The sequence below is a fragment of the Schistocerca americana genome, chromosome 3 (genome assembly GCF_021461395.2).
Source record: "Schistocerca americana isolate TAMUIC-IGC-003095 chromosome 3, iqSchAmer2.1, whole genome shotgun sequence".
In the NCBI taxonomy this organism is placed as follows: Eukaryota; Metazoa; Arthropoda; class Insecta; order Orthoptera; family Acrididae; genus Schistocerca; species Schistocerca americana.
Genome location: NC_060121.1, coordinates 372963251 through 372989335, shown reverse-complemented (window position 1 = coordinate 372989335; position 26085 = coordinate 372963251). Strand labels below are relative to the sequence as shown.

The 26085-nt window shown below is 41.6% G+C and overlaps 2 protein-coding genes across 5 annotated transcripts in view; both read left to right on the top strand.

Annotated features, from left to right (window-relative positions):
- LOC124607155 (folliculin) overlaps window positions 1–26085 on the top strand; it is a 163792-nt gene that overhangs the window by 30320 nt on the left and 107387 nt on the right. The window contains exon 1 of one of the 4 annotated variants that reach the window (XM_047139368.1): window positions 23983–24003. The exons of the other annotated variants lie outside the window; for them this stretch is intronic. The gene's annotated coding sequence lies outside the window, so the exon portion shown is untranslated. Of the gene's footprint in view, window positions 1–23982; window positions 24004–26085 lie in introns of those variants that run through there. 4 annotated transcript variants of the gene reach the window in all.
- Window positions 286–21841, top strand: LOC124606096 (triokinase/FMN cyclase-like). The gene is made up of 3 exons (XM_047138061.1): window positions 286–393; window positions 556–1647; window positions 21485–21841. Exons 1-3 carry the CDS (start codon window positions 286–288, stop codon window positions 21839–21841), a joined length of 1557 nt encoding a protein of 518 aa, XP_046994017.1.

The following is a 26085-nucleotide window of genomic DNA, read 5'->3' as shown; positions in this document are numbered from 1 at the left end:
TCATGCGCAGTCTGTGTTATCTATGGTCTACGGTTCAAACGCAGTCCTTGGATTTCAGAAGTCAAAGAAAAACAGACAACAATAAAAAGTTACGCGTCCGCTTCTTATGTGCACAGAAAAAGCAAATATTCTACATCAGGCCCTCCGTTACTGAAATTGCTCTTGTCGGAAGTAATAACGGTTAAATTCTGCTGTCGGGCGTAGCAACGGTTACCAGCGAAAATCGCGCGCCGTACGGACATTACGCACAGCGAGATGTATTCGAGACTGCGCGACTTACCCAACATGGTGGAAGACGTGCTGAAAGGCACGGTGCTCGCGAACCCGGGCCTGTCGCTGCTGGAGGGCGAGCGCGTGGTGATGGTGCGCGACCAGGAGCAGCTGCGCGGGAAGGTGAAGGTGGTGTCGGGCGGCGGCACGGGCCGCGAGCCGTGGCCCGCGGGCTACGTGGGCGCCGGGCTGCTGGCCGCCGCCGTGCTGGGAGACGCCAACACGGCTCCGCCGCCGCGCGTCATCTTGCGCGCCTTCCGCCACCTCGCCTGCGGCCACTTCCAGGGCATCCTCGTGCTCGCGCGCAACATCACGGGCAACCGCCTCAACTTCGGCGCCGCCGTCGAGAAGGCGCGCGCCGAAGACATCGACGTGAGGATGCTGCTGGTCGGGGCGGTCGCCCGGCCGTCAGACAAGCGACGAGCGCTGCGCGACATCGACGCCACCGCCGTCCTCTGCAAGATCGCGGGCGCCATGGCCGAGAGCGGCTGCTCGCTCGACGAAATCTTTCACCTGTGCCAGACTCTGGCTACTAACGACTTGACGACCGTCTCCACGAGCTTGGCGGCGCCCTCTCTCGCGGGCTTCGTCACCGGCGACAGTGACACGCACTACCGTTGCGCGAAGAAACAACACCCGAGTCTCTCGGCCAGTCCCGACGCCGTGCGGACGGCGCTGAATCCGTTCTTCGAAGACGCGTCGGAAGGTAACAGACGTATCGATCCGGAACACCAGGTCGTCGTCTTTATCGACAATGCGGGGAAGTCGCCCAAGCTGGAAGAGAATCTCGTCGTGTGGGAGACCGTCAGCTGCCTGCGCGAGAAGGGCTACGAAGTACCGAGGGCGTACTGCAGCGCTTTTATGACGTCCCCAGAAGACGCTACATTTTTCGTAACTTTACTTCGGATATCCTTCACTTGCGTACTGAAGTACTTGGACGCGCCTACGACTGCCGTGAGTTGGCCTCGCCACCTCCAGTATACTCCTGCAGGTGCAGAAAGTGTGACGGTCGAGCTGCCACTGACTGTGGAGCCCACTCTTTCTCAGGGTGACGAGGACGAGGACGTTCTTCCCGAACCGGAGTACGCTGTCACGGATAAGTTTGCTTCGTGTGTGCTGCAGGTGATTAAGTGCACTGTCAAGTCGCTGATCGACTGTGAAAAACAGTTGAATTTGTACGACGAGTTCGGAGGAGGTAGAGATTGCGGAACGAATGTGAGGAAAGTGTCGAAAGCGATCGAGAGGGCAGTTACTAACGGAGATCTCGACGGTCACAATTTGTTCACATTATTTCGCGATATGAGCAAAATTGTGGAAGGTGCGCGGGCGGGTGTCTCTGGCCTTTTGTATACTATATTCTTCGAGGCAGCTGCTAAGGTAAACCTCATTACGTTTCCTGTACACTGCGTTGTCTTGTTGTTATAGATGATAGGTAGGTCCTGTTTGTCGGTATTTTGACAGTTAATTTGTAGTTCTTAATGGCCAGTGTGACGCTTCAACACAGTATTGTATAGTGTATATATATGGACTAAAGTGACGAATGAAAATTTGTTACACGGCCGGGATTCGAATCTGGGCCTTGTGCAGACCTACTTAATTTTTCCTATAGAGGCAACATTGTCGAAAGCTGGAAAAATTATTTATCATTTTGAGAATGACCATGATTCCAAAGATGGTGAGCTGTTCATTGAGGCCGGCCGGAGTGGCCGAGCGGTTCTGGGCGCTACTGTCTGGAACCGCACGACCGCTACGTGATGTCCTTAGGTTAGTTAGGTTTAAGTAGTTCTATGTTCTAGGGGACTGATGACCTCAGCAGTTAAGTCCCATAGTGCTCAGAGCCATTTGAACCATTTTTTTGTTCATTGAGCAGCTGTATAATTGTCTCATTCTGTTTTAACTGATTATCAACCCGGATGCCTAGGAATTTCGTACGTGGTACTGCATCAATTTTCTGTTTGTTTATTTACATTTCAGGAACTTAGTTTTTTATTTACTGTCTGAAACTGAATAATATTAGTTTTTGAAAAATATTGTAAAGAAATTGAACTTAAAATCGATTTACGAATATACGTGTATCGTAAATTTTAACGGTTATTTCAGGAGAACAATTTATTGGAAACAAAACAAAGCAAGTATCGTAAAATAAACGCTATAGCTGTAGTGGAGAGGAACAGTAAAAAAGACTGATAAATCAGCGAAATACTATGACCCCTCCAAAACATAACGAACAATATTTTGTTTCTCATACGCAGCTATGATTAAAAAACGATTTTCCTGAAAACCAACAGATATATGGCAACGAATGACGCTATAAAGAAATGTAATCCCAAATACGTAACAAAAAGTGACATCCTAATTTTAGCCAGTTGCCGGTACCTGTACTTGTTAAAGCGGATGGCTAGTATTGCAGATTCCTCCTGGTTGTTCACAGAACCACTACCTGTACTTGTTTTGTAGAGTGACTAACTTAAGTGAGATATTAGTATTTTATATCGGTAATTTCCAAGAATCGATGCACATCGGAGCTGCAGACTGATTTCGATATATATCAAACTGTTGACACTCGAGATGTAGACAGGAGATACGACAAACGTATTGAAAACGGGAAGATACTACTTGGTAATGTATTGAACATAACGACGTACATCGAGAACCAGTCACTGTATGGGCGCAGTTTAACGTAACACTCGCGACTCTCCGTCAAGTTTCTGTTACGTACAACGATAGCTGCGCCCAAAGCTACACCTTCGAATACCATGTCGGATGAGTGCGAATATTAAGTTGATACTGATTTGTAACATAGTTTTTTTTCCAATAGAGCGTATACGTAGTGCCATAAAAATAGATAGTAACTACAAAATGACTTTTTTCGTTCTTTAGTTACGTAAGGATGCTTGAAAGATAGGAAACGGTACATTACAGCACAATTTATTTACGATTCTCTTGTAACGTGCAGATATTTACCGAATAACATCGTTTCCCTTTAATTATAAAAAATTGCTCGTAAACAGAGGAAGACTTGGCCTTATGCAAAGAGACGTATTCCTACCCGACAAAGTGGAGTCTTGTTCGTGACACTTTCAGCCAAATCAGTGAATTTGGAAAGTAGGAAACCCATATAGAATGTAATACGTACAGTATTTAATGTACGAAAGAAGCCACAACAGTTGTATCTTAAGAGAGAAAGACACAGGCGGGATAATAAATCGTCAAAAGCAATAAAACTGTAGCAGCCGTGCCGCAAAAATGCGTGAACGGATAAGAGCCGCGCATGGCCGGCGCAAGTTAGCTGCGTCAGACATCCGTCGTCCTGCGTACCTGCCGATAGACAAAATAGTGGGAACGTGTTGCAAAGCAATGGCAGTGCGTACTGAGCCGTCGTACAGTACAGACGGATTTTTAGAGAGTCTACAACTTCAAACCGTGGACCACGTTTCATACCTCCCATAGTCTTTATGAAACTGAAGAATGACAAATGCGCTGTTATTTTTCAGCTATTCTCGATTTTTATTGCACTACGTATGCTCCCTACTGTAAAAAAAAAAAAAAAAAATCAATACAAATGACAATACTGGGTTCTTATTGCTTTCAATAGTGTCGCTCGCTGGCCGCTTGGTGCGCTGCTGCCGCTGTGGGTAACAAGAAACAGACGGAGTGTCGCGACTGTTAAGGTATACTGTTGTCGAGTCTCGAAGCGGGTATTGGGTAAATATGGATATTGTTTTATACTTTGACAGCATAACGTCGGCTGAGAGCAGTGAAATACCACGCGATGGAGGTACATAGATTATTGAGACGCAACTTTTCGCTACAAGTATGCAGTGACGTTACTCTGGTACATGATACACCCTCCGGGATCGGTGTTCGAATTTAACTGGTATGCAAAGACAGTTATCGCGATCGGCAGTTAAATTGACAGTACAAACATGCGACTATATCGGCTTTCTCACCGCTTGGAGCGCTATTGTCCGCCAGCTGTCAAACGGTTTCAACTTTCACAGCGAAGAGTGTCGTGACTTATGTTAGACTGTGACATGAGACTAACAGTATTATTTATTTAATGGAAGCGAAATAGGAAAGCTACAACTTACATGTGTCATGATTTATGAGTATGTGGTTGTGCAGAAACCTTAGAGTACATTATGAATTACTGGGACTGAAACCATCAGTAATTATAATGTTGTTTGTCAGAAACAAACTTCTAACCATTTTGCTGTCTCAACTTCCCCATCAAATTTCCATTAATGAAACAGAACAGTTACACTCTTGTAGTGATTGGTCCTCGATGTACGTAGCGATGTTCAGTAGTAACACACCTTTAAGCATTTTACGTCTTCATCTCCGACAAATAAAATGGAGCCTGCGAATCCAGAATCTCAGAGACAACTACCGAGAGTTACACTGCGCACATCTCCACCGGCGTACAGGGCTGCCAGTGATCCGCAATTGCTCACTTCACTTTGTGTAAAGCCTGAGTTCGAGAGTAATGTTACTGCATACTTGTAGCGAAAAGTTGCGTCTCAGTAATCTATGTACCTCCATCGCGTAGTATTTCACTGCTCTCAGCCGACGTTCCGCTGTCATACTGAAGATTGTCGTTCTCCTTTAACAGAAGAAGAAAAAAAATGCTAGCAAACACCGGAATACCTGACCTTGCAGAAAGAAGTCGTATATCTACCCAGCAACGCTAAGTTTTTTACTGCCACACTTTCATCCATATCAGTGAATGTGGGACGTAGGAAAACTCTACGGAATGAAATATCGACATTCATGCAAGACAAGCCACCATACATGTGGCTGAAAGGCAAGTCACACAGACGTGATAATAAAAAACCAAAGGAACAAAACTGCTTCCCAACACAGAAGAAACCAATTCCACAATAGTTGCTACATTTGAACCACAAACGGCAAGAATCTTCAACATATTCTTTTTTGAAGCAAAAGTGATTACATTTACGACAATATTCATGTATTAGAAAGTCGAGTGAAGTGTAAGAATGGGCGAATCATTAGTCTCCATTTACAAATTTTTGTGTGTCAAGGAAAGTCCCTGTCATAATAAGAAAAGACAACAAGGGAAATTTTTGCTTCTCAGGCACGAAATGTGTGTTTATATTCTTTTACTTTCAGTGGGGTAGGCCGCAGTTGTACATATATTGTACAGTATTTCTACATGAATAAGTTGTTTATGTCATTGAATCAGGAAGATTTTTGTTTTTACATTTCTTTCACGACAATTTACGTCTCTTAGTAATTTACTAATGTATTGAAAGCAAAACATAACGCTTTCGTTAATTAAGTAGAAAAATAGTTAAAACCTAACGTTGTCCTTACGACACAGGTAACTGACTGCTTTCTCACGGCATGGAGCGGTAGTGTCGCTCCAGCAGTCAAACAATGCTAACTTTCACAACAGTGTGTGTCGCGACTATATGTGAGACTGACTTGACAGATTCGTACATTCTATATATATCGCTCGCAGTGGGCCCGCAGATACAATGTGCACCGATTTTTGGAGATGACATAAATTTTCAAATCAAAACTGCAGTTTCATATATATTTTAAGTCTCATATATGTTAGAATACACAAAGTCTCTTTCATTTAGATCGTGTCTGTTTAAGAAAGTTGAGCATTTAATAGTTAACAAGAGGCGAGAAAATGATTATAGATCCTTTCATTGTGTGAAAAATCTGAAAAAGTACTACTACAGAATTTTTGGTCAATATTGATGACTGAGATTTACACTGAAGAGCCAAAGAAACTGTACACGCGCCTAATATTGTGTAGGGCCCCTGCGAGCACACAGAAGTGCTGCAACACGATGTGGCATGGACTCTACTAACGTCTGAGGTAGTGCTGGAAGGAACTGACACTATGAATCCTGCAGGGCTGTCCATAAATCCATAAGATACGATGAGGTGGAGATCTCTTCTGAACAGCGCATTACAAGGCATCTCAGATATGCTCAATAATGTTCGTGTCCAGGGAGTGGGCAGCGGAAGTGTTTAAACTCAGAAGAGTGTTCCTGGAACCACTCGGTAACACGTGTGGGGTGTCGCACTGCTCTGCTGGAATTGCCCAAGTCCATTGGAATGCACAATGGACATGAATGGATGCAGGTGATGAAACAGGATCCTCACCTGTCGTGTCATATCTAGACATATCAGGGATCCCATATCACTCCCAACTGCACACGCCCCACACCATTAGAGCGTCCACCAGCTTGAACAGTCCCCTTCTGACATGCAGGGTCCAGATTCATGAGGTTGTCTCCGTACCTGTACATGTCCATCCGCTCGATACAATTTGAAACGAGAATCTTCTGACCAAGCAACAAGTTTCCAGTCATCAACAGTCCAATGTAGTTGTTGATGGGCCCAGGCAACGCGTAAATCTTTGTGTTGCACAGTCATCAAGGGTACACGAGTGGGCTTGTTGGTGGCCCAGCATTGATATCTGCAGCAATTTGTGGAAGGGTTGCACTTCTGTCTCGTTGAACAATTCTCGTCAGCCATTGTTGCTCGTGTTCTTGCAGGATCTTTTTCTGGCCGCAGAAATGTCTGAGATTTGATGTTTTACTGGATTTGTGATATTCACGGTACACTCATGAAATGATCGTACGGAAAAATCCCCACTTCATCGCTACCCCGGAGATGCTGTGTCCCATCGCTTGTGTGCCGACTACAACACCATGTTCAAACACATTTAAATCTTTATAACCTGCCATTGCAGCAGCAGTAACGTATGTAACAACTGCATCATACACTTGCTGTTTTATGAGGTTTTGCCGACCAGTGCCGTCTTCTGCCTGTTTACATATCTCTGTATTTGAATATGCATGCCTATACCAGTTTCTTTAGCACTTCATTTTACATGGTTGAGAGTTCCTTAAGTCATCCATAGATCAATTTTGTGTGTGTCCCAGCCCATGCCCCCATGAGCAATTGCATGGAACTGGGGAAGAGACAGCTACTTGAACTTTTAAGATCTTTCCCAATGGCAGTAATTATTTTCTTGAGCTAGTAACTGCATGTACATTTACTGCCCAACATCTTAAAAAACTAGTCCAGTGAACCTCCTGAATAGTTTCTGCAGAGTCATCCATAATGCAGTTTAACTAATTTTCGACATAGTATCTGTGTTTTTGAGTAAGTAACTCCATCAATGTGTTGGGTGTGTTGTAGGCCTTTCGTTGAGTGGGTACATACGAGAATGCAATCATGTAAGTTGTTAGCACAGAAGTTCTTATCACATGTCAGACATGCACTTGTTTTTCCATTTAATACTCTTGGGCCATTATACTTAGTCTGGTATTTTTCAATAAGTTGATACTGTCCCCGTAGTCTCATTCTGGAAAGTCTGCAAAATACTAAATAATTTGATTCCAAACTACTCAAGCCATGAATTTCTTTAGATGTTGCCATATGTAGGAGCCAGACGGTACCAGATCTGCTGTACATAGTGAATGTTTGAATAATTCATCATTAAAGTCACAGCTTCCCTTTGCCACAGCCCCTTTGTGGGAAGCTGCCAAGCCCCTATCACATATATTTCCATCCATTTCTTCCAGAATATCTGTTTAGTATTAATTAGTTATTTTTTCTCCCTTTCAAATCAATCTGTCAGAAGAATAGTTTTTGAAGCCCAGAAACATTGAGCACAGTAATACTTATCTACACAGTCACCTTTAATGAAAGTGATGTTGATGCTGATAATTATTTCTGTGTTCCTTTTAATATTTTTGCAACATCTCACTGTTATATGAAGGATGTCAACTGGTTTACAAATACATTTTTTCGCAGAAAATAGTCATATGCTCATCGTTTAATGAGTAAAAACAAACTAGTTAAGATTTGCATATGCCACTTTGGGTAATCTAATGAGACATGTAGGAATGCAAATGTAGTGTAGGGCATGGTTATATACATGTTTGGGCAAATTGTGCAGGAGAGAAGCAGGCACTTGAGTGTTCCATCCATTTGAGACGTCATGATATACACATTGCAAAGTTTGACAGTTGAGGAGCAGCGAGGTGTTATCAAATTTGTGACTGTGGAAGGGGTTAAACTGGCTGATATTCATCACCGGGGAGTGTCCATATTTTGGGGGAGACTGTGTGTCCATCAAGTCAGTGAGAAAATAGAGTTCCCATTTTCATGATGGACCCTGAGGTCACACAAAGTGTAATGGGCAAGTTCAAGTGAGAGCTGCCTGAGCAGGTGTCCTGTGACATTCGTGTGTTTGGTCTGTTAAAAAACATCGCAAAGGAGGGTGGCTCAGCTTGGATGATGAACTGAAGGACACAGTGCGTGACTGGCTGCTGTCACAGCCATAGGAATTCTGGGTAAGGGGATTCTTTGACTCATGAGACAGTGGTATAGTTGCACTCAGGCCTCTAGTGATTAATTTTGAATAAAGACTTCAGTTATATCCTCAGTGTTGTTTAGTACGTTTTCTTTTGAACACGCCTCATAAATGTAGACTTACCTCGGAATATTATCCCAAATATACATTAACTTATAGAAATATGCAGAGTAAGGCAACTTTCTGACATTTTCAGCAGCAAAATTTGTATTCACATGCAGAGTAGATGATGTTGAACTTGAATATTTAAGAAGACCCATAATATGTGATTTCCATTTCAAATTTTCTAGTAATACAGACATCTAAAATGTTTAACTTTTCCATTTTATTTATATCTTGTACCCCAAACCCGATTATAAACTGCGTTAATTTCTGTGCTATACATAAGTGTACATTCTGTACTGTTTTTTTCTTAAATTTTCTCAATGGTTATATTTGCAGAAAATCAGTCAATAATTGAATCAAAAATTTTATTTACTGTATTTTCCATTGGTGTGCCTCCAATGTATTTGATTGTTATGCTTCATTGTAATGAAGAGAACTGTTTTTGTTTTATTTTTATAATGTGGGTATTAATATATAAGTCTACAGGAACATGAGCCGACCTACGGTAATATTAAACTGCATGGAATGGAGGTAAAACGAGAGAATTCTGTTGTATAACCTGACGAAGTTGCCTTACATAATTCTTGCTGTCTCATGTACGTAGCATCAGTGGCAATGAAGATTTTTTACCTGGTTTTCTATGTGACTAATATTTCTGTATGTTATACTAAATTTGTTTGTGAGTTTGTCTTTCGTTAATAGAACTAATAATTCAGTGATGTTACTGGGAACAGTACCTGTTAGAATGAAGACAGAAATTTAAGCACTATGTGAGATTGTTTGGACAAAACTCAGTAACAAGTAAGGGCATGAACTTTTAATTGGGTCCTTCTATGATCACTAGATTCACCTCTAAATGTAACTGAAAAGTTAAGAGGAAACCTCTGCTCACTGATTAATAAGTTCCTCAATCATACTGCTATTGTTTAAGAAGACTTTAATCACCCAAAACTCAATTGATATGATTACAGCTTTGCAGCATTAGTATGACAAGGTGTCCTGTGTAACAATACTAAATGCCTTTTCTGAAATATTCTTGGAACAGGTAGTTTGGAAGCCAATCCATGGCAGAAATATATTAAATCTGATAGCAACAAATAGACCTGGCTGCCTTGGCAAAGTCTACATTGAACTGGTATCAGGGACCATGAGGCATTTGCAGCAGAAATGGTTACTTAAGTACAAAGGGTTACTAAAACAAGTAGGAAGATTTATGTATTCAGGAAACTAGCTAATAAGGCAGTAATGTCATATCTCAAGGAACTATGGCTCAATTTTAGAATTTTTCCATCAGTTTCATTACTTTTCTTATTTCCCATCAAATGAATCACAGTATATACTCAATTTATTAAAAGGTTATACCATAGAGGTCATGTTCCAAACTGTTGTATTTGGTCAACGTACAGTGTGGTAATGTATCATGAGCCACAATTTAAAATAAATGGATTTTATTGAACATAACCAAAGGGCTAATAAACAGAACATCCAAGTAAAAATGCACAGGAGTAATTTTTGTGGTTCACAAATTACACCTAAAAATTCATGTTGGTAAACATTTAAAAGCAACAAATTACTTTTGTCGTTTTAAGCCTATGTATCATTTCTATATTGTTAATCTCTATTGCCAAAGTACCATGGGTGGTGATCATGGTGCAGTATCACCAACTGGCTCAAGGTACAGCTTTCCTCCCACTTCAGTAAATGTTTAACATAACCTAAAATAATAAAATGGCAGGAAAATTCACAGCCTGGTTATTAAGATAAATGTTTTCCATCATTATTAACCATTTAAGTTCAATTTTATTTTTGGATATATAGCAGGAATAACATTGAATTAAGAACAGAAAAACTAACTTTTAAGTGGGGGGGAAAAAAAACACACACAGTGATACATGTAGGAAATTGAAATAGTTGCTCCTTGCTTCTGTAACAAAAGCAGTCTATACTCATATCATAGTAGGCAAAATATGGTGTAAAAAGACTGAAGTTGGATTTAAGAGCAGAGATACAAGATTGGCTCAAGGTACATGCCAGCTCAAGGTTCAAGCCTCTCCCCTACCTAGTAGAGCATCTCATGGTGGGAGGGACCCTGCATGATATGCAATTTATGTAAAGGAAATTCTAAAAGGCAATGAAAACTGCAAAATCAATGTAAAATAAAGCATATAGTAAAGAGAGAAAAATGCTAAATGAAATGCATTTAGCTGTCAGAATGGCAATGCACAAAGTCTTCGAAAACTACCGAAGCAGAATTTTTATCAAAAGATGTCTCACAAAATCCAAGAAACTGTGGTCATCTGTAAAGGCTGCCAGTGGCTTCAGAGTTATGGTCCAGACACTCAGAAAGTAAAATTAAGGCTAGTAAAGCAAAAACAGTAATGCTGAACTCCAACAGGAGTGCTGCCCCACTTTAATCCATGCGCCACTACAAAGGTGAGTGATTTTCATATTAGTGCCAGTGGCATTGCTAAAATTGGACCAACCTTCAGGGCCCAATGGAATATCCATCATATTCTATACAGAATTTACAGCTGAGTTTACTCCCCTCTTAACCATAACATTTTTAGTATCTGCACAGCCATTACAATGCTGTTACTCTACACTGTTGGTGTGGGTACTTCATGGCCAGTAGTGGCTTAATAACAATCAGGACCCCTCAAGAGAAGACAAACTTGCTGTGCGAGTCAGTCTGCGGGAAGCAGAATGTCTGAACCCACTGAGACACACGCATGGCAACAAAATCAGCACAACTCATTCAGTCAGCTAACAACTCCACAGTAGTTGAAATCGGTTAAGCACTGGGACACCTGGTTTACTGCCGCTCACAGGTAAATACCTCCATCAGGTCTGCTGCATATGCCCTACATAGCAGATTTCAACACTGTTCTGGTGCACTAGCTTCACCAGCTCTTCTGCCTCCGTAGTGATGTTTGCTGGTGAGGGTAATAAATCCCTTCACCCTGAAATGGCTATGCTGGGCCATGACCTCGTCACAGAGCTGGAGATGGGCAGATCAGGATCCTTGGACTCTGCACTGGCAGGCACAGGTAAAAGCCTCAGTGTGGGCTGAGACTGCAGGTGATGGGAGGACAGCAGAGGGGATGGCAATGGGAAGCACGCTGTTGCAATTGGGAGTCTGCAACTGGAGCAATGTCGTGACCAACCCTGCCACTCGTCTGACCAGAAGACAGCGGCAGTGAAGTCCCAATGGGGACAGGCAGAGCTGATTTGCATGACTGGACAGTTGCTCCCTACTAACATTCACCACAAACAACTGCTGATCTTGTGGTCCACCATGACACCCAACAACCAACCCTGCCACTGGGCAAAGGATCTGGCTCAAACAGCAGCCCTGGGAGGATAATGCAGGGGGCCACAGTGGTCTGTGGCGTGTGGCTCAGTGTGCAACAAATCTAGCAGGTCCTCCGACTGGCACCCATGCAAACATAACTTCGGACTGCACCTGTTGACTGGTGTTGCCTAGTATGTAACCAGAAAACTTGGCAACACATGCTCACAGAAAGAGGCAGACACAGAAGGTATGCAGAAAGCACTCTACCTCTGAGCCCATGGAAAATGCCGGGGCATTTGACGACTGACTCATGGCCCACCAACTGTCACAAACAGTTGGCAAGTGCTTTACCCGTAGGCATGCCCCACACGTGGGCTCCACGTGCAAGAAGTGTTGGTGATAATTGGTACTCGCCCAACGAACAGAAGGAGAACGACAACAGGGACCCAAAAACTGCTGTGGATGGGAATTACTATGCTGCGGATGATATACGAGCCCACTGAGCCCTGAATGGGTTAGGACAGGCATTGCCGCAGTGCCACTGCACTGGAATCATCAATGGCGGTGACATGTAATGACACGACAGGAGGTGAGGCCACCTGGGGTACCCCACAGGGCACTGGGAGCCATTTACCATGCACACCTAATCATGCCACCTGTCAGTTATCAGAAAGGATGTCCTTCGCCACCACCATAAGCTCATGCAAGTCCACATTGAGGACAACATTGGCTGAAGAAGGCTCAGATAGAGTCAGCACCCTGGTGTGAACCTCAGGATCAGAAGCTAATTGGACAGTCATTTCCCAAATTAGCGACTCTGCACAAGAGGTAGCATACTTGGGGCACTCAAAACAACACCTGTACGAGAGGCCCTGCAAATTGGTGACACAGGGCGCCTATGACTGCCCAGGACGTTTGTGGTGTTGGTTCAGCTGCGTCCATGCCACCACCACTTGTGTTTGATGACCAAAATAGTGCATAAGCAACTGACAAAGCTTGTCAAAGGGATGTTTCTTGGATTCAATGGAGGGCTTCAAATTTTGGACAGTTTTCTACAAGCCCACACTACTGGATGACATGAAGGGAACTTTATCAGCTGGGTTGATGATACACATTTCCTGGCAGTCCAGCAAGAACTGGTGGAAATTTACCTTTGCATACACTCATTGAAGCTGATGAATGGTGTCAGGGATAGAGAAGAAAACTTCCCAGTGGGTGCCTGCCCCCTCCTGTGGCAAAGCAAGGGTGCAAAGGAAGTTGACATCAGTGCCTGCATCTGTACCTGTTGATGTTACTAATGCTGCTGCCGCTGCCGCCGCCACTACTGCTGCTGCTCATTCTGTAGGCATGTTCATTCTGTAGGCATAACGGTTCCCACCAGGATTGTACAAACACCAGATCTTATTGTGGCTCAAAGTTAACACTACAAAAATGGAGAAAAGAATTGTGGCATTACTTGCTTCAGAATGTCCTTCGTCACCATTCTGCACAAGCTTGGTAGTGCTATTACTCTATGCTGTTGGCATGGGTACATCAGAGGCTGATGGTTGCTCAATTACAACTGAGGAACAGAACCCCGCGAGAGGAAACGAACTCACCACGTGAGTCGATCTACGGGAAGCAGAGCATCTGAAGCCACATACAGACATGCAGGGCAGTAAACTCATCTTGCAACATGCATAGGTGGCTAATGACTGAACACATGACAATAATGCACAGCATGAAGCACAGGGTTAGATCAATCGAATCTGCCAATACTACATGTCACATGCACTCTCCGTGGCAGGTTTCCAAACTGTTCTGCTGCACCACCCACCATAGCTCATCTGCCTCCATCACAGCGTCCTCTGGCAGGGATACTAAAACCCTCAGCCAACACACACACACACACACACACACACACACACACACACACACAGTAGTTGGAAGAAGCACAGGTCACACACATTTGCCAGAAGTGAGCCACAAAATCACTGTCCATTATCCCTGTTGCAGAATCTTAGAACATTTTCGGATCTCAAATGTAATCTTGGGCAGAGTGATCTCCTGGATACTGACCAGCAACAATTGCAAAAATATTGGTCTTGTTAAACCCAACTTGAATTTCTCTCACATGACATCCAAAGGACAATGATCACAGCAGTCAGGCACCTGCAGTAACTTTACTTTTGAAAACCATATAATTTGGTACTACCTGCAGGCTTTCTAACAGAAGTAAGATCATTTGAGATATCACAAACATAGTGTGTTACCTTGGGTGGAGAGTCATTGACAGGTGTAGAAGTAACTACAGGTATGTCCCAGGTAAGTGTGCTGGGAAACTTGCTGTTCATATTACTGTATTTGCTAATGATCTAGCAGACAATATTAATATAAATGTAGAATTTTTGCATGGGATGTACTTATCTGTAAAGAAGAACTTTATGAAAATTTTCACAAACATTCACTCAGATCTTGAAAGGATGTCAATGTGGTGCAAAGATTGGAACTTCAAAATGTAAAGTCCTGCACCTCACTAAACTCATAAATGTAGTATCTTAGGGCTACAATATCAGTGAGTCACAACTGCGATATAACAAGTTGTAGAGACGTGAATAGAATTTTCATATGGGCTTAGCAGGTGGCAGACTTCAGTTCATTGGTAGAATACTGGGAGAATGCTGTCATTATACAAAAGAGGTAACTTACAAACACTCGTATTATTCGTCCTAGGATATGGGACCCATACTCAATAGTACTAATAGGGGATATTGTCGGTATACAAAGAAGGGCAGTACAGATAGTCACAAGACTCCGGGTAGAATATCCCAAAAACTTTGTAATTTTTTAACCTGAAGATAATTTATCTTTCTCTCTCCTCCCCCCTCCCCCCCCCCCCCCCCTCTCTCTCTCTTTCTGTGTGTGTGTATGGGTATGTGTGTGCGGGTGTGTGTGTGTGTGTGTGTGTGTGTGTGTGTGTGTGTGTGTGTGTGTGTGTGTGAGAGAGAGAGAGAGAGAGAGAGAGAGAGAGAGAGAGAGAGAGTGTGTGTGTGTGTGTGAGAGAGAGAGAGAGAGAGAGAGAGAGAGAGAGAGAGAGAGAGAGAATTGAGTATTTATTTGACTGTGGTTAGATGTGTATACATACACATTTTTTACTTTTACCTTCGCAAATAATATTTGCTTCTCCTTTCTTATACATCTGCAAGATTTACTACTATATCTTACCAGACCGGAATGGACATTTTGCATTTTGGTTCCCTGAGATAAGAATATGACTGTAGCTAATGCCAGCTGAGCCACACTGAAGCAAGCTATTGCTTGTTTTCATATTTTAGGTCCACAAATTATACAGCAGAATATTACAGTGGCACTCTTCATATAATCACAAGTATTACAGCTATATACAGAATACTCATGTCATTGCAAGATGATACAGGTCATATGCTTTATGAATGTGGAGCAAGGTGTTGTACAGAAGTATCAGTAATATTTCAGCCAAATGGATAAGCTCCACAAAATAATTACAATTAACAATCTGAATGACAAAAACCACGTTAATGAGATGGGGGGAAAAGTGATGTGAGGAAACATTGGAAATCCTAAATCTGGATGGGAATTTGAGCCCCATTCTCCTGAATGCAAGTTGGTAGCATGCCACAATAGAAAATCCTGTACTGCTCTAGTCACTTTTCCTCTACTGGGAGGATGATGATAATATAATAATAATAATAATAGTAATAATAGTAATAATAGTAATAATGATCATTATCTGCAAGGGAACCTCTAGTGCACAACTGAAATTGTATGATCAACATGGTATCTGAGGATTAGCAGAACACTCATTTTGTTTCTTTTTAGTATAGAGTTAGGAATACATGCAGTATGAATACCAGGTAATTTGTGGATTATGTGAAAAACACTTATGAAAACTGAACAGTGAACTAAGAATATTAACTGGCCAGGCTAGAGAGGATAGGATGAGAAAACAGCGTGAAGAATTGAATAAGAAAGGAAAACTGGAAGAAATGCACTGAACAGTGAAATGCTTAATAAAAAGAGAACAAAGAAAAATAAGCAAATATTGAATGTTAAATAAAAATGGGTAAAATACAGTATGTACAGTAGAGGAGAAGAAAGGTTGGATGGTTTATATGGAAAATTTGCACAGAGCACAGGTGTGATAAGACCAGACCTGTTTTGGAATGTGCAGGGGGATAGGATGAAGGACACAGGGGTCCTGAGATACTGAAATGGGAATTGGAGAAAGCAATGCAGGAGCACCAGGAAAAGAAAGCATTGGAATGTGACAGAAAACCATCTGAGGCACGAAAGTATTAGATCCAAATTCAGTAGCCAGATTGGCCTAGGTAGTAAACAGGATTTATGACACAGGAGCGTGGTCCCAAGATCTACTTAAGATCATTCCAGAACCTCTACCTAAAAAGTGCATCACAAAAGAATGCAACTATAGGACAATTAGTTTTATATCATGTTACAAAGGGTGTAATGTGAGTCATATTGAAGATAATTCAAAATAAATTTGAGGAAAATTCTGGGGAAGGCCAGTTTGGATTCAGAACGAGTAAAGAAACAAGAGATGTCGTAGCTTGCCCTCGTCCGTTTGACAGCAGTACCAGTTCAGCGTGAGCCACAGCCACTTGCCAGCTGTGTGGCTGCAGTGCCAGTATGACACAACCCTCCCCATCCATAAAGAGTTCAGCATGAGTTGCAGTCACTTGCTGGCTACTGTACGGCCATGACAGTCCAGCATGATCTGCATTTTCTATGTGGCTTTTTCTGCATTTGCCAATTTAGCATCGCTATGCCAGACAACATCGGTAGGAAGCAACCTCTACCATGAAACAGTGATGTGAAACAGTCTCTGGTACAAAGTACCCTCTGCCATGCACAATTAGTTCAAAGCACCCTCCATCTCACATCGTATTAGGAAGCTTCTTGTGCTACCAAACATTGGTGTGGAGCACCCTCATTTCTCTAGCGTCAGTATGAAACAACATCTGCCACCCAACATTGGCACAGAGCACCCTGTGCCATGAAAGCTCTTTATGAAGCACCCTCTGCCATGTACAATGGTAAGAAGCGTCCTCTTCCATGCAGTGTTGGTACAAATCTCTACTGCAACATAACATCACTATGAAGCATCCTCTGCCATGAAACATCGGCAGAAGCACCGTCAGCCATGAAACATTGGTAGAAGCACTGTCTGCCACATAACTTCAATAAAAACCAGCCTCCACGCAACATCAGTACAAAGTGCCCTCTGCCATGCACATTGAGTAAGAAGCTCCCTCCGACACACATCATCAGACATGAAGCACTCTCTGCCATGAAAAAATGGTAAGAAGTACCCTCTGTGATGCAGCATTGGTGCAGAACATCCTCTGCAATGTAACATCACAGCAAGATGTATTCTGCCAAGAAACATTGATGCGAAGCTCCTTACATCATGTAACTTTGGTAGGAAGCACCCTCTGTCATGCAGCATCAGTACAAAACACCATCTCCCACGCACTTGTGGTATGAAGGATCCTCTGCCACATACAGTCAGCATGGAGCACACATTGCCACCCAATGTCAGTACGAAACAGCATCTGGCAGGCAGTATTGGTACGAAGGATTATCAACCATACAGAATTGGTACAGAGCACTTTCTACTATGTAACATTGGAAAGAAGCACCCTCTGCCATACATCATTGGTATAAATCACCCACTTCTGTCACACACCACTGGTATGAAGCACATTCTGCCATGCAAAATTGGTAAGGAACACCCTCTGCCACGCAGCATTGGTATGGAGCGCCCTCTGCCACACAACATTGGTATGAAGCATACACTGACACACAACAGTAATATGTATAGATGATTCCAAGGAGTTCTGCTATTTGCCACCAGATGGCAGTAGTTTTCGTATGGTAGCCATTCAAAATGAATCGGGGGGTGGGGGGGGATCATGGGAATCATTCTAAATGCTCTCCACAATTTGGTTCCATAGGTTTCCCCTAGCACAATCCACAGGATTTTAATGGAAAAGTTGCAGTATCAGAAGTTGTGTGCATGATCAGTACTGTGTATGCTGACAGAAGACCACAAACAGCAGTGAGTTGACAATCCCTGCGAATTTCTTGGAGGTTGAAATGACAACTTCTTGGACTCAGTTTTCACAGGTGATGAAACCTGGGCATTCTGCTTTACACCTGAGGCAAAACAACAGTCACATGAGTGGCAACATCCCTTTTCACACAAACCACGAAATTTTAAACAATGATAGGTACTGTGAAACAGTGAAAAAACACAGAGGGGCAATTCAAAATTGGAGAAGAGGAATGTTGAGCAAATGCATAAGCATTCTCCACAACAGCTGCCGCCCACACATCACCCATCAAACTGTCAAATCTCCTGCAAAACTTTCACTGGAGTGTGTTAAGCCACATACAATACAGTCAGGGCATGATACCAAATGGCTACCACTTAATCCCTAAATTGAAGGAACTTTTATCCGGACAGTGGTCCTGCTCCAGCAATGAGGTGAAAGATGTGGTTCAGTGCTTCCTGGAGCACATGGTGGTGAGACGGGATAACATGGACATTGTATAACTAGCATGGTATCTACAAAAATGCATTTGTTGAAATGGTGGTTATGTAGAACGTTTAAAATGCTGTAGCTGTTACAGAAAATAAAATGTTGCTTTTACGTATAAAAATATAGGAGGCCTTACTTTTGGGATTGTCCTGCCTGGAAGCCTTAAAGGACTGTGAGCTCAATGTTGAACAAAAATAAGGTATTCAAAATAAACTCCCCAAGCAGTTATGGCAAGGGATGATCAATACCTCTTACACCGTGTCAGTTGAGTCTTGCAAATGGTAACAAGGCATATAAAAATAACAAAAAATGTACACATTTTTCATCATATAAGTTTATGTGGTCCCAAGGTGTGTATTCCATTAACAGTATGACACCATACCACAGGAAGGTCCGAGTGTAGCAACATTGTGGATAGAGACAGTATGTTGAGCCATCTTTTGTTCTCGAAGTGGATCCATTATTCTTTTCAAGGTCAATGTTCCAAGCACTTAAAATTGGAGACAGTATAGGTTGTGGAACAATCACACATACATGTGTGAAACATCTGAAAACTGTGCTGGGCAATTACAACTTTTGGCAGACTGAAAAACTGGCACATCATCCAAATCTTTTATACACTTGTGTCTTAGAACCTTCACACAAATGAGATGAGGCATTTTGTATAATCAAGGAATATGAGTTGTGGTATATATGTGACTATTTTTCAACAAACTGTGTCCACTAGTATTGATTAAGTTCATCAGAATCTGCCAACCCATTTGTAGTGGATAAGCATTTTACTGTGAACACGTTCTTGTGCTCCATCAGGAAGCTGCTATGTATGAGGTATGGTACAATAGAAATGAGACTGATACTGAAAATTTGTGTATGTTGAATTAGTGATAGTTGCTTTCAATGTGTGACCCATTTATGTCCACAGATTCATTTGTTTCAGTGCTCAGGCCATTTTGGTGTCTAGCTTTCTGTGGAGCTGTGGTAAAGTGTTCATCTATTGGCACTGAGTTGCTCAATTTTTATGCATGTAACTGAAAGCAGCCTCAATAGTTTTGTGTCTATTCAGTAGGTGGTGATCACGTTTTTATAGACATAAATGGTGAGTCTCACAGAGGTCATTTAGTGTACGTCATTTACAGGAACCCATGCTCAGTGCTACCCTGGGATTTTAATCCTATTGAAATATGTTTGGGGTTCATTTGGGAAATGTGTTACACCTAGATTAACACCTTCTGTGTCTTTTACAGAGCTGAAATAGCTCTTTGTGAGAAATAAATTTGATAAATAATCTCTTTAGACCCTTGTCATGTGAATGTTGAATAGTGTTATCATAGTGACTGCACAGCTTCTTGAGGACTGGACCCATCAGTAATTACATTTAATCAATCCCATGTAAGTGTGATACAGTTTTGCCACACACCTCGTTAGAGGACAGTTGCTTTACCTGTTGCTGAACTACATCGTTAGTTAAAAGAATTGCCTGCTGCTATGTAGAGTAAGCAGATTGGTTTATTAATTATATTATACTGTATATGAATATATCATACATCCTCCTGTGCCTATCACTGTGATTTAAGATGTCACCTTTAAAGAAATCAAACAATGGAAAATCCAGGATGGACTGTAACAATACCAGAGAAGGAAACTTGCTACTCACTATATAGCGGAGATGCTGAGTGGTGATAGGCACAACAAAAAGATTCACACAATTATAGCTTTCGGCCATTAAGGCCTTTGTCAGCAGTAGACACACACACACACACACACACACACACACACACACACACACACACCTGCAGTCTCAGATAGCTGAAACTACATTGCGAGCAGCAGCACCAGTGCATGATGAGAGTGGTGACTGGGTGGGGTTAAGGAGGAGGCTGTGGCTGGGAGGGGCAGGAGATAGTATGGTGGGAGTGGTTGATAGTGAAGTGGTGCAGTTTAGACGGAGGGCAAGAGAGAAGGTGTAGAGAGGGAGGGGGGGGGGGGGGGTAAGTAGCAGAAAGGAGAGAAATAAAAAGAAATTAAAAAACTGGCTTTGGTGGTGAAATGACGGCTGTGTAGTGCTGGAATGGGAACAGGGAGGGGGCTGGATGGCTGAGGACAGTGACTAACAAAGGTTGAGGCCAGGAGGGTTACGGGAATGTAGGATGTGTTGCAGGGAAAGTTCCCACCTGCGCAATTCAGAAAAGCGGGTTTTGATGGGAAGGATCCATATGGCACAGGCTGTGAAGCAGTCATTGAGATGAGGGATATAATGTTTGGCAGCATGTTCAGCAAAAGGGTGGTCCACTTGTTTTTTTGGCCACAGTTTGTCGGTGGTCATTCATGCGGACAGACAGCTTGTTGGTTGTGGTTGTCATGCCTACATAGAATGCAGCATAGTGGTTGCTACGAGAATCCTAAACCCCTCACCTGGTTCAGATTCATTGATGACATCTTTGTCTCCCCCCTCCGCACCTTCTCTACTGCCCTCTGTCTAAACTGTAACTCTTCACTGTCCACCACTCCCACCATACTATCCCCTCTTTTTGTTGTGCCTAGCATGACTCAGCATCTCTGCTGTATGGTGAGTAGCAACTTTCCTTCTCTGGTATTGTTACCTTTAAAGAAAGTGTGATAACTCATCTAATGTCATAATTGTTTTGTTCAATGCACTAAGTAACAGAATAGTTAACCAATAAAATTAAAAAGTAATTTATGGAAGGGGAAGTATGAAAGGAGATTATGAAGAAATAAATAAAGGGGAATAAATATTAATTTAAAGTGCACAATGCGTGTGAATTTACTTCCATATTTTCAGCTGTCATTGTTTCTTTCCTCCTCACCCATGTGTGCTTACTCATCTGCATCTCAAGTCGTCATTTGATCCAGGCATTCCGTGATGTCGAAACACAAGAAGCTATAAGTGAACACTTGTGGCTGCAAGCTCTGGTGCTTGGAACTGAGGGATTGTTTCGTTGCACAAGCAGTCCAACTGCAAATGGCACTATGATTGATGCCTTATCAGCTGCAGTGAAAGAGTGGCGGCAGCAGCTGATTCTAGATGAAAAGTCCCCTTCTGATTGGGTCACAAGGCTAGCTGCAGTGGTGAAGGCTGCAGAAAATGCTGCATTGCGTACAGCGGAATTACGACCTGATACTGGCATTTCAGTTATTCCCGATCCTGGTGCATACACTGTTGGTGTGTGGCTTAGGACTTCCTATGAAGTTAGTCAAATGCTTTTCTGATGAAGATTGTATACCTGTATTTATTGTATGAATAAATGATCAAATAAACTTTAATAAAAAAGGAAATGTTTCTTTTATGCTCTGAAACTGTATTTTGGCTTCTTATGCAATTATCAGGTGGAAGCTGAATGCTGCAACCACAGATAAAATGATGTTTTACTTACCCAGATACTAGTGATACAGATACAGAGCCATTATTACAAAGAAAAGCATTACATTAAAAAAATACAAAGCAAATATTTACATTTTAAGCAGGAGTAAAGAAGTTGATTTTACTATTGCAATCCACTTCTCTCACATATGCAAAACTGAAAATGTAGTTTAACAGAGGGGAAATAGGAAATTGTACCTGACCATACAATATTAAGGTAACATTCTGTGTCATTGTTTATTGCTTTCAAGTATTTCCAGTAGTGTCATCTCACATCTGTAATCTTTTCCTGACAATGTCAGTGTTCACCATATAGAAGGTTTTCTATTAAAAGATATTCTGCACAGGTTGAATCTGTTTTTCCTAGTATTCAGCATCTTTCGTGTTCTGATAAAGTAGTGCTACAGCTCTATGCGATTGATCGATATATACTTTTCTACAGTACTTGTAGGTGATCTTACATACACCACTTCGATCATGTCTTTGCTGTTAAAGAATACTGTAGAAAAGTCAGTGTAGAATGTAAATTCTTTAGGATCAAAGAAGATGACTCATCAGAAAGCAGAAGCCTTGAATTGTCAATAGGCACACACAAAACCAAGAAAACTTGCTTTCAGATTTTATCTTTTGACGAGCTAAAGTATGATGAGCTGAAGTATGATAACTTATGCTTTTTGGTGAGTGATTTCCCTTAATCCTGAAGTATTTGCTATTTATTAATATCTTAGCAATATTGTTGTAATGGGTAATATACTGCTCTATAATTTAGATTTTAACTTTTGTTTTGCAAGCTATTTTAAATTATACTATGTTATAGCAGACAATACGGTGAATTATCTGACATATGTAAGTAATTTTTCATGTTTATAGCTGCCAAATTATGTCACCAACTTGAGTGTATCTTGATTAAAAAGTAACACGATAACAGTGCCTCGAACCACGGTTTCACCAACAGAAGAGGTCTCAAGAATATCTGTCCTACTTTATCAAATGTAAGAAAACACATAACTCGGGTACGGTTTGCGTGTTTTTTTTGTTATGACTGTCATAGCAACTGCACAAAATGTTGACTCAGACTATTAAGTGTTTCGAAACGGCAATACTGCCTGTTGAATTTCATACAAGCTTATCACAACATAGGTCTGCTTATATGGCTTCTCATGTCTCTAGGATTGTCAGGGTTTCCTTGTAAAGCTATTGTTTTAATTTTCCCAACAAATAAAAGTTCATAGGTGTTAAGACTAATGAGCATGCAGCCCATTTCATATTCCTGAACAACTGACCCAATGACTAATGTCTTATCAAGAGAGTTTGTAATTATCTGTCCAGAATAAGTGATACATCAATCATGTTTGTACTGCAGGGATTGCCTTATGTCCAGTGGGATGTCTTACAATAATTACGGCAGGTATTGTAGATACTTGTGGTTAAGTAGAGACTCAGCAACAAAATAGAGACCCATGACACAATTCTTGAATATTCTATATCATATCATGACAGACCATAGTAATTGTTTATCCACTTCTCTCAGCCAGAGTGGATTTTCAACCGACCAGTAGCGCATATTGTGAAGATTGATTTGACCATGGTCTGTAAAAGTTACTTCTTTCATTAACAAACTCTCGCATAGAAATATTGCATCACTTGCAATTTTTGTAGATACTGTTTGTAGAACTGTGACAGATTTTTAAAATTATGTGCCATGAAGCTATTGCTGGAGCAAAATGTGGAAAGGATAAAATGTGTTCGAATATAGTATCTGTCTGATCCCACTCACACATTTCAGGTGCCTCATAATGATATCTAGACTGTGTGTTACGTCTGCTAAAATGTGAATTGTTTTTTATTGTCATATTTTGTTCTTCACATTTGTAGTTTCTTGATTTTTTTTAATATCTTTACAAAAACAAATCTAGGTCTGGCGGAATCAGGATACCTTTCCGTGTACAGCCACACCACTACTTTAGCCATTTGCTGACATGCAATGTTCCAGTGTTACTGAGTGGCAATGGTAAGTTAGTTTGTGAGAAACAATTCCCTGTTGTTGATTTGCTCACCTGATTATTTCTTCACAATCACCAATATCTCACCATCGGGCTTCATTTCTCAAAGTGCTGCAGTTATCACTGGCAGTCAAGAGTACAATCCAGTATCCAAATAAAAATGAAAATTCTGAGAAGTAACATGACAAGCACCCTCCATCTATAATGACTGTTCATAAAAAATTCTTGTTACTTGGAACACCACATATATGTTGGTATGGACAATGTCAGTTCCAGGTAACAGAATCAGATTTAATTTGGCAGATAACAGTTTCTTTCTTCTTCCCATGACATCATTGTGATTATGATGGCCATTGTTCTTGCATGGCATACACCATATCTACAAGGCAGGAGCTGACAACACAGAATAAACCTCCCAAACAGCTGGTATCACAAAATATTTCCAGATTGCTTTCATCATCCTGGCTTGCAGATACACTGCTTCGGTAGATGGCATGCAACATCTTCATCTTCACTTCATCTTCATCAGGTGATATGTTATGATACAAATTCCTTCCATTAGACAAATGATGTCATCTTTCTTGTAAAGACAAAAAACAATTAACTTTTGAATTTGAGATCTAATTCTAACCTCCTTAAATAAAAATTATTGGCAACTTGTGTGTAATACATTTGTTCATTCATTATACTTCACATGGCTGTCGGTGCATCTTGTTTACAATAAATTTACTTATTCATATCTATAATATGAGGATTTTTCACAAAGAATTCTGAACCACTAATCATAATTATGAACTTGAATAATGTCAATTTGATCAAGGTTACATCACAAAGTGATCATTCAATACAAATATGAATTCTCATAGTAGTTTATACTTATGATGAATTCTGATCGTCAATCAGTTTTACAGTATCTTTATTTCTTTGTATGTGCTAACTAGCTACAAGGGGACTGGTAAAATATACACATCTCTTTGTTTTTTCATCTATTGTATTGTCCGTCCCTGGTAGCTGAGTGGTCAGCGCGACAGAATGTCAATCCTAGGGACCCGGTTTCAATTCCCGGCTGGGTTGGAGATTTTCTCCGCTCAGGGACTGGGTGTTGTGTTGTCCTAATCATCATAATTTTATCCCCATCGATGCGCAAGTCACCAAAGTGGCGTCAAATCAAAAGACTTGCACCCGGTGAACAGTCTACCCAACGGGAGGCCCTAGTCGCCCGACATTTACATTTTTATCCATTATATTAGACTGGTTTCCACACCAGAGACTTGGGAGATGTGTTAGAGCATGTGCAGGTAAGTAACACTTTTAATAATTATGGGACTTCCACCAAACCAGATAAGTCGTGTTTTGAACAGTTAACAACCTTTTGTTTGTTGGGCATTCAATAATTAATTGCTTATTGCTCCAAGCATGAAGACTAGAGAACAAAATTTAGACACTTCTGTCTTTATTATTCGGTCATTAACTTAGTGTATGGGAGCAGATTAATGAACTTAGGTAAGTCCATTTACTTTGCTGCTTTGGAGGACATCTCAAAACCATTGGTATCCTCCTTCTGCAGTAACCGTTAAAACAGCTCTTTCTGGAGAAAGATACTCCATGAACAATCAGTTAGCTTTCTGTAGTAATAGTGTCCCATAGGTTTATATAAGGGGCATTCAAAAAGAAACAAGCTGGAGGCATAATTACAGAAACAAGTACCTGTATGTTAGAAGTATTTACCCTGGCTGTTGACACACTTGTTCCACTGCGACACAAGGCGGTGAATGGCTGTCTCATAAAATTCCTAGGATGTGATGTTAACCAGTTCCGCACGTACAGCTGGACATCGTCATCCGAGATGAATCGTTTGCCCCTAGAACCTTTTTAACGGGACCAAGTAGGTGTAATCACAGGGAGATGGGTCCAGACTGTAGGGAGGGTGGCTGAGAAATCCCCATTTGAATTTCTGCATGAGTGCCATGACTGTGTTGGCGATATGAGGCTTTGCATTGTCGTGGAGCAGAGTGACCCCATGTGTGAGATTGCCTGGTTGTTTTGATTTGATCTCTTGGTGAAGGGTGGTCAAGGTTTGCGAGTAATGC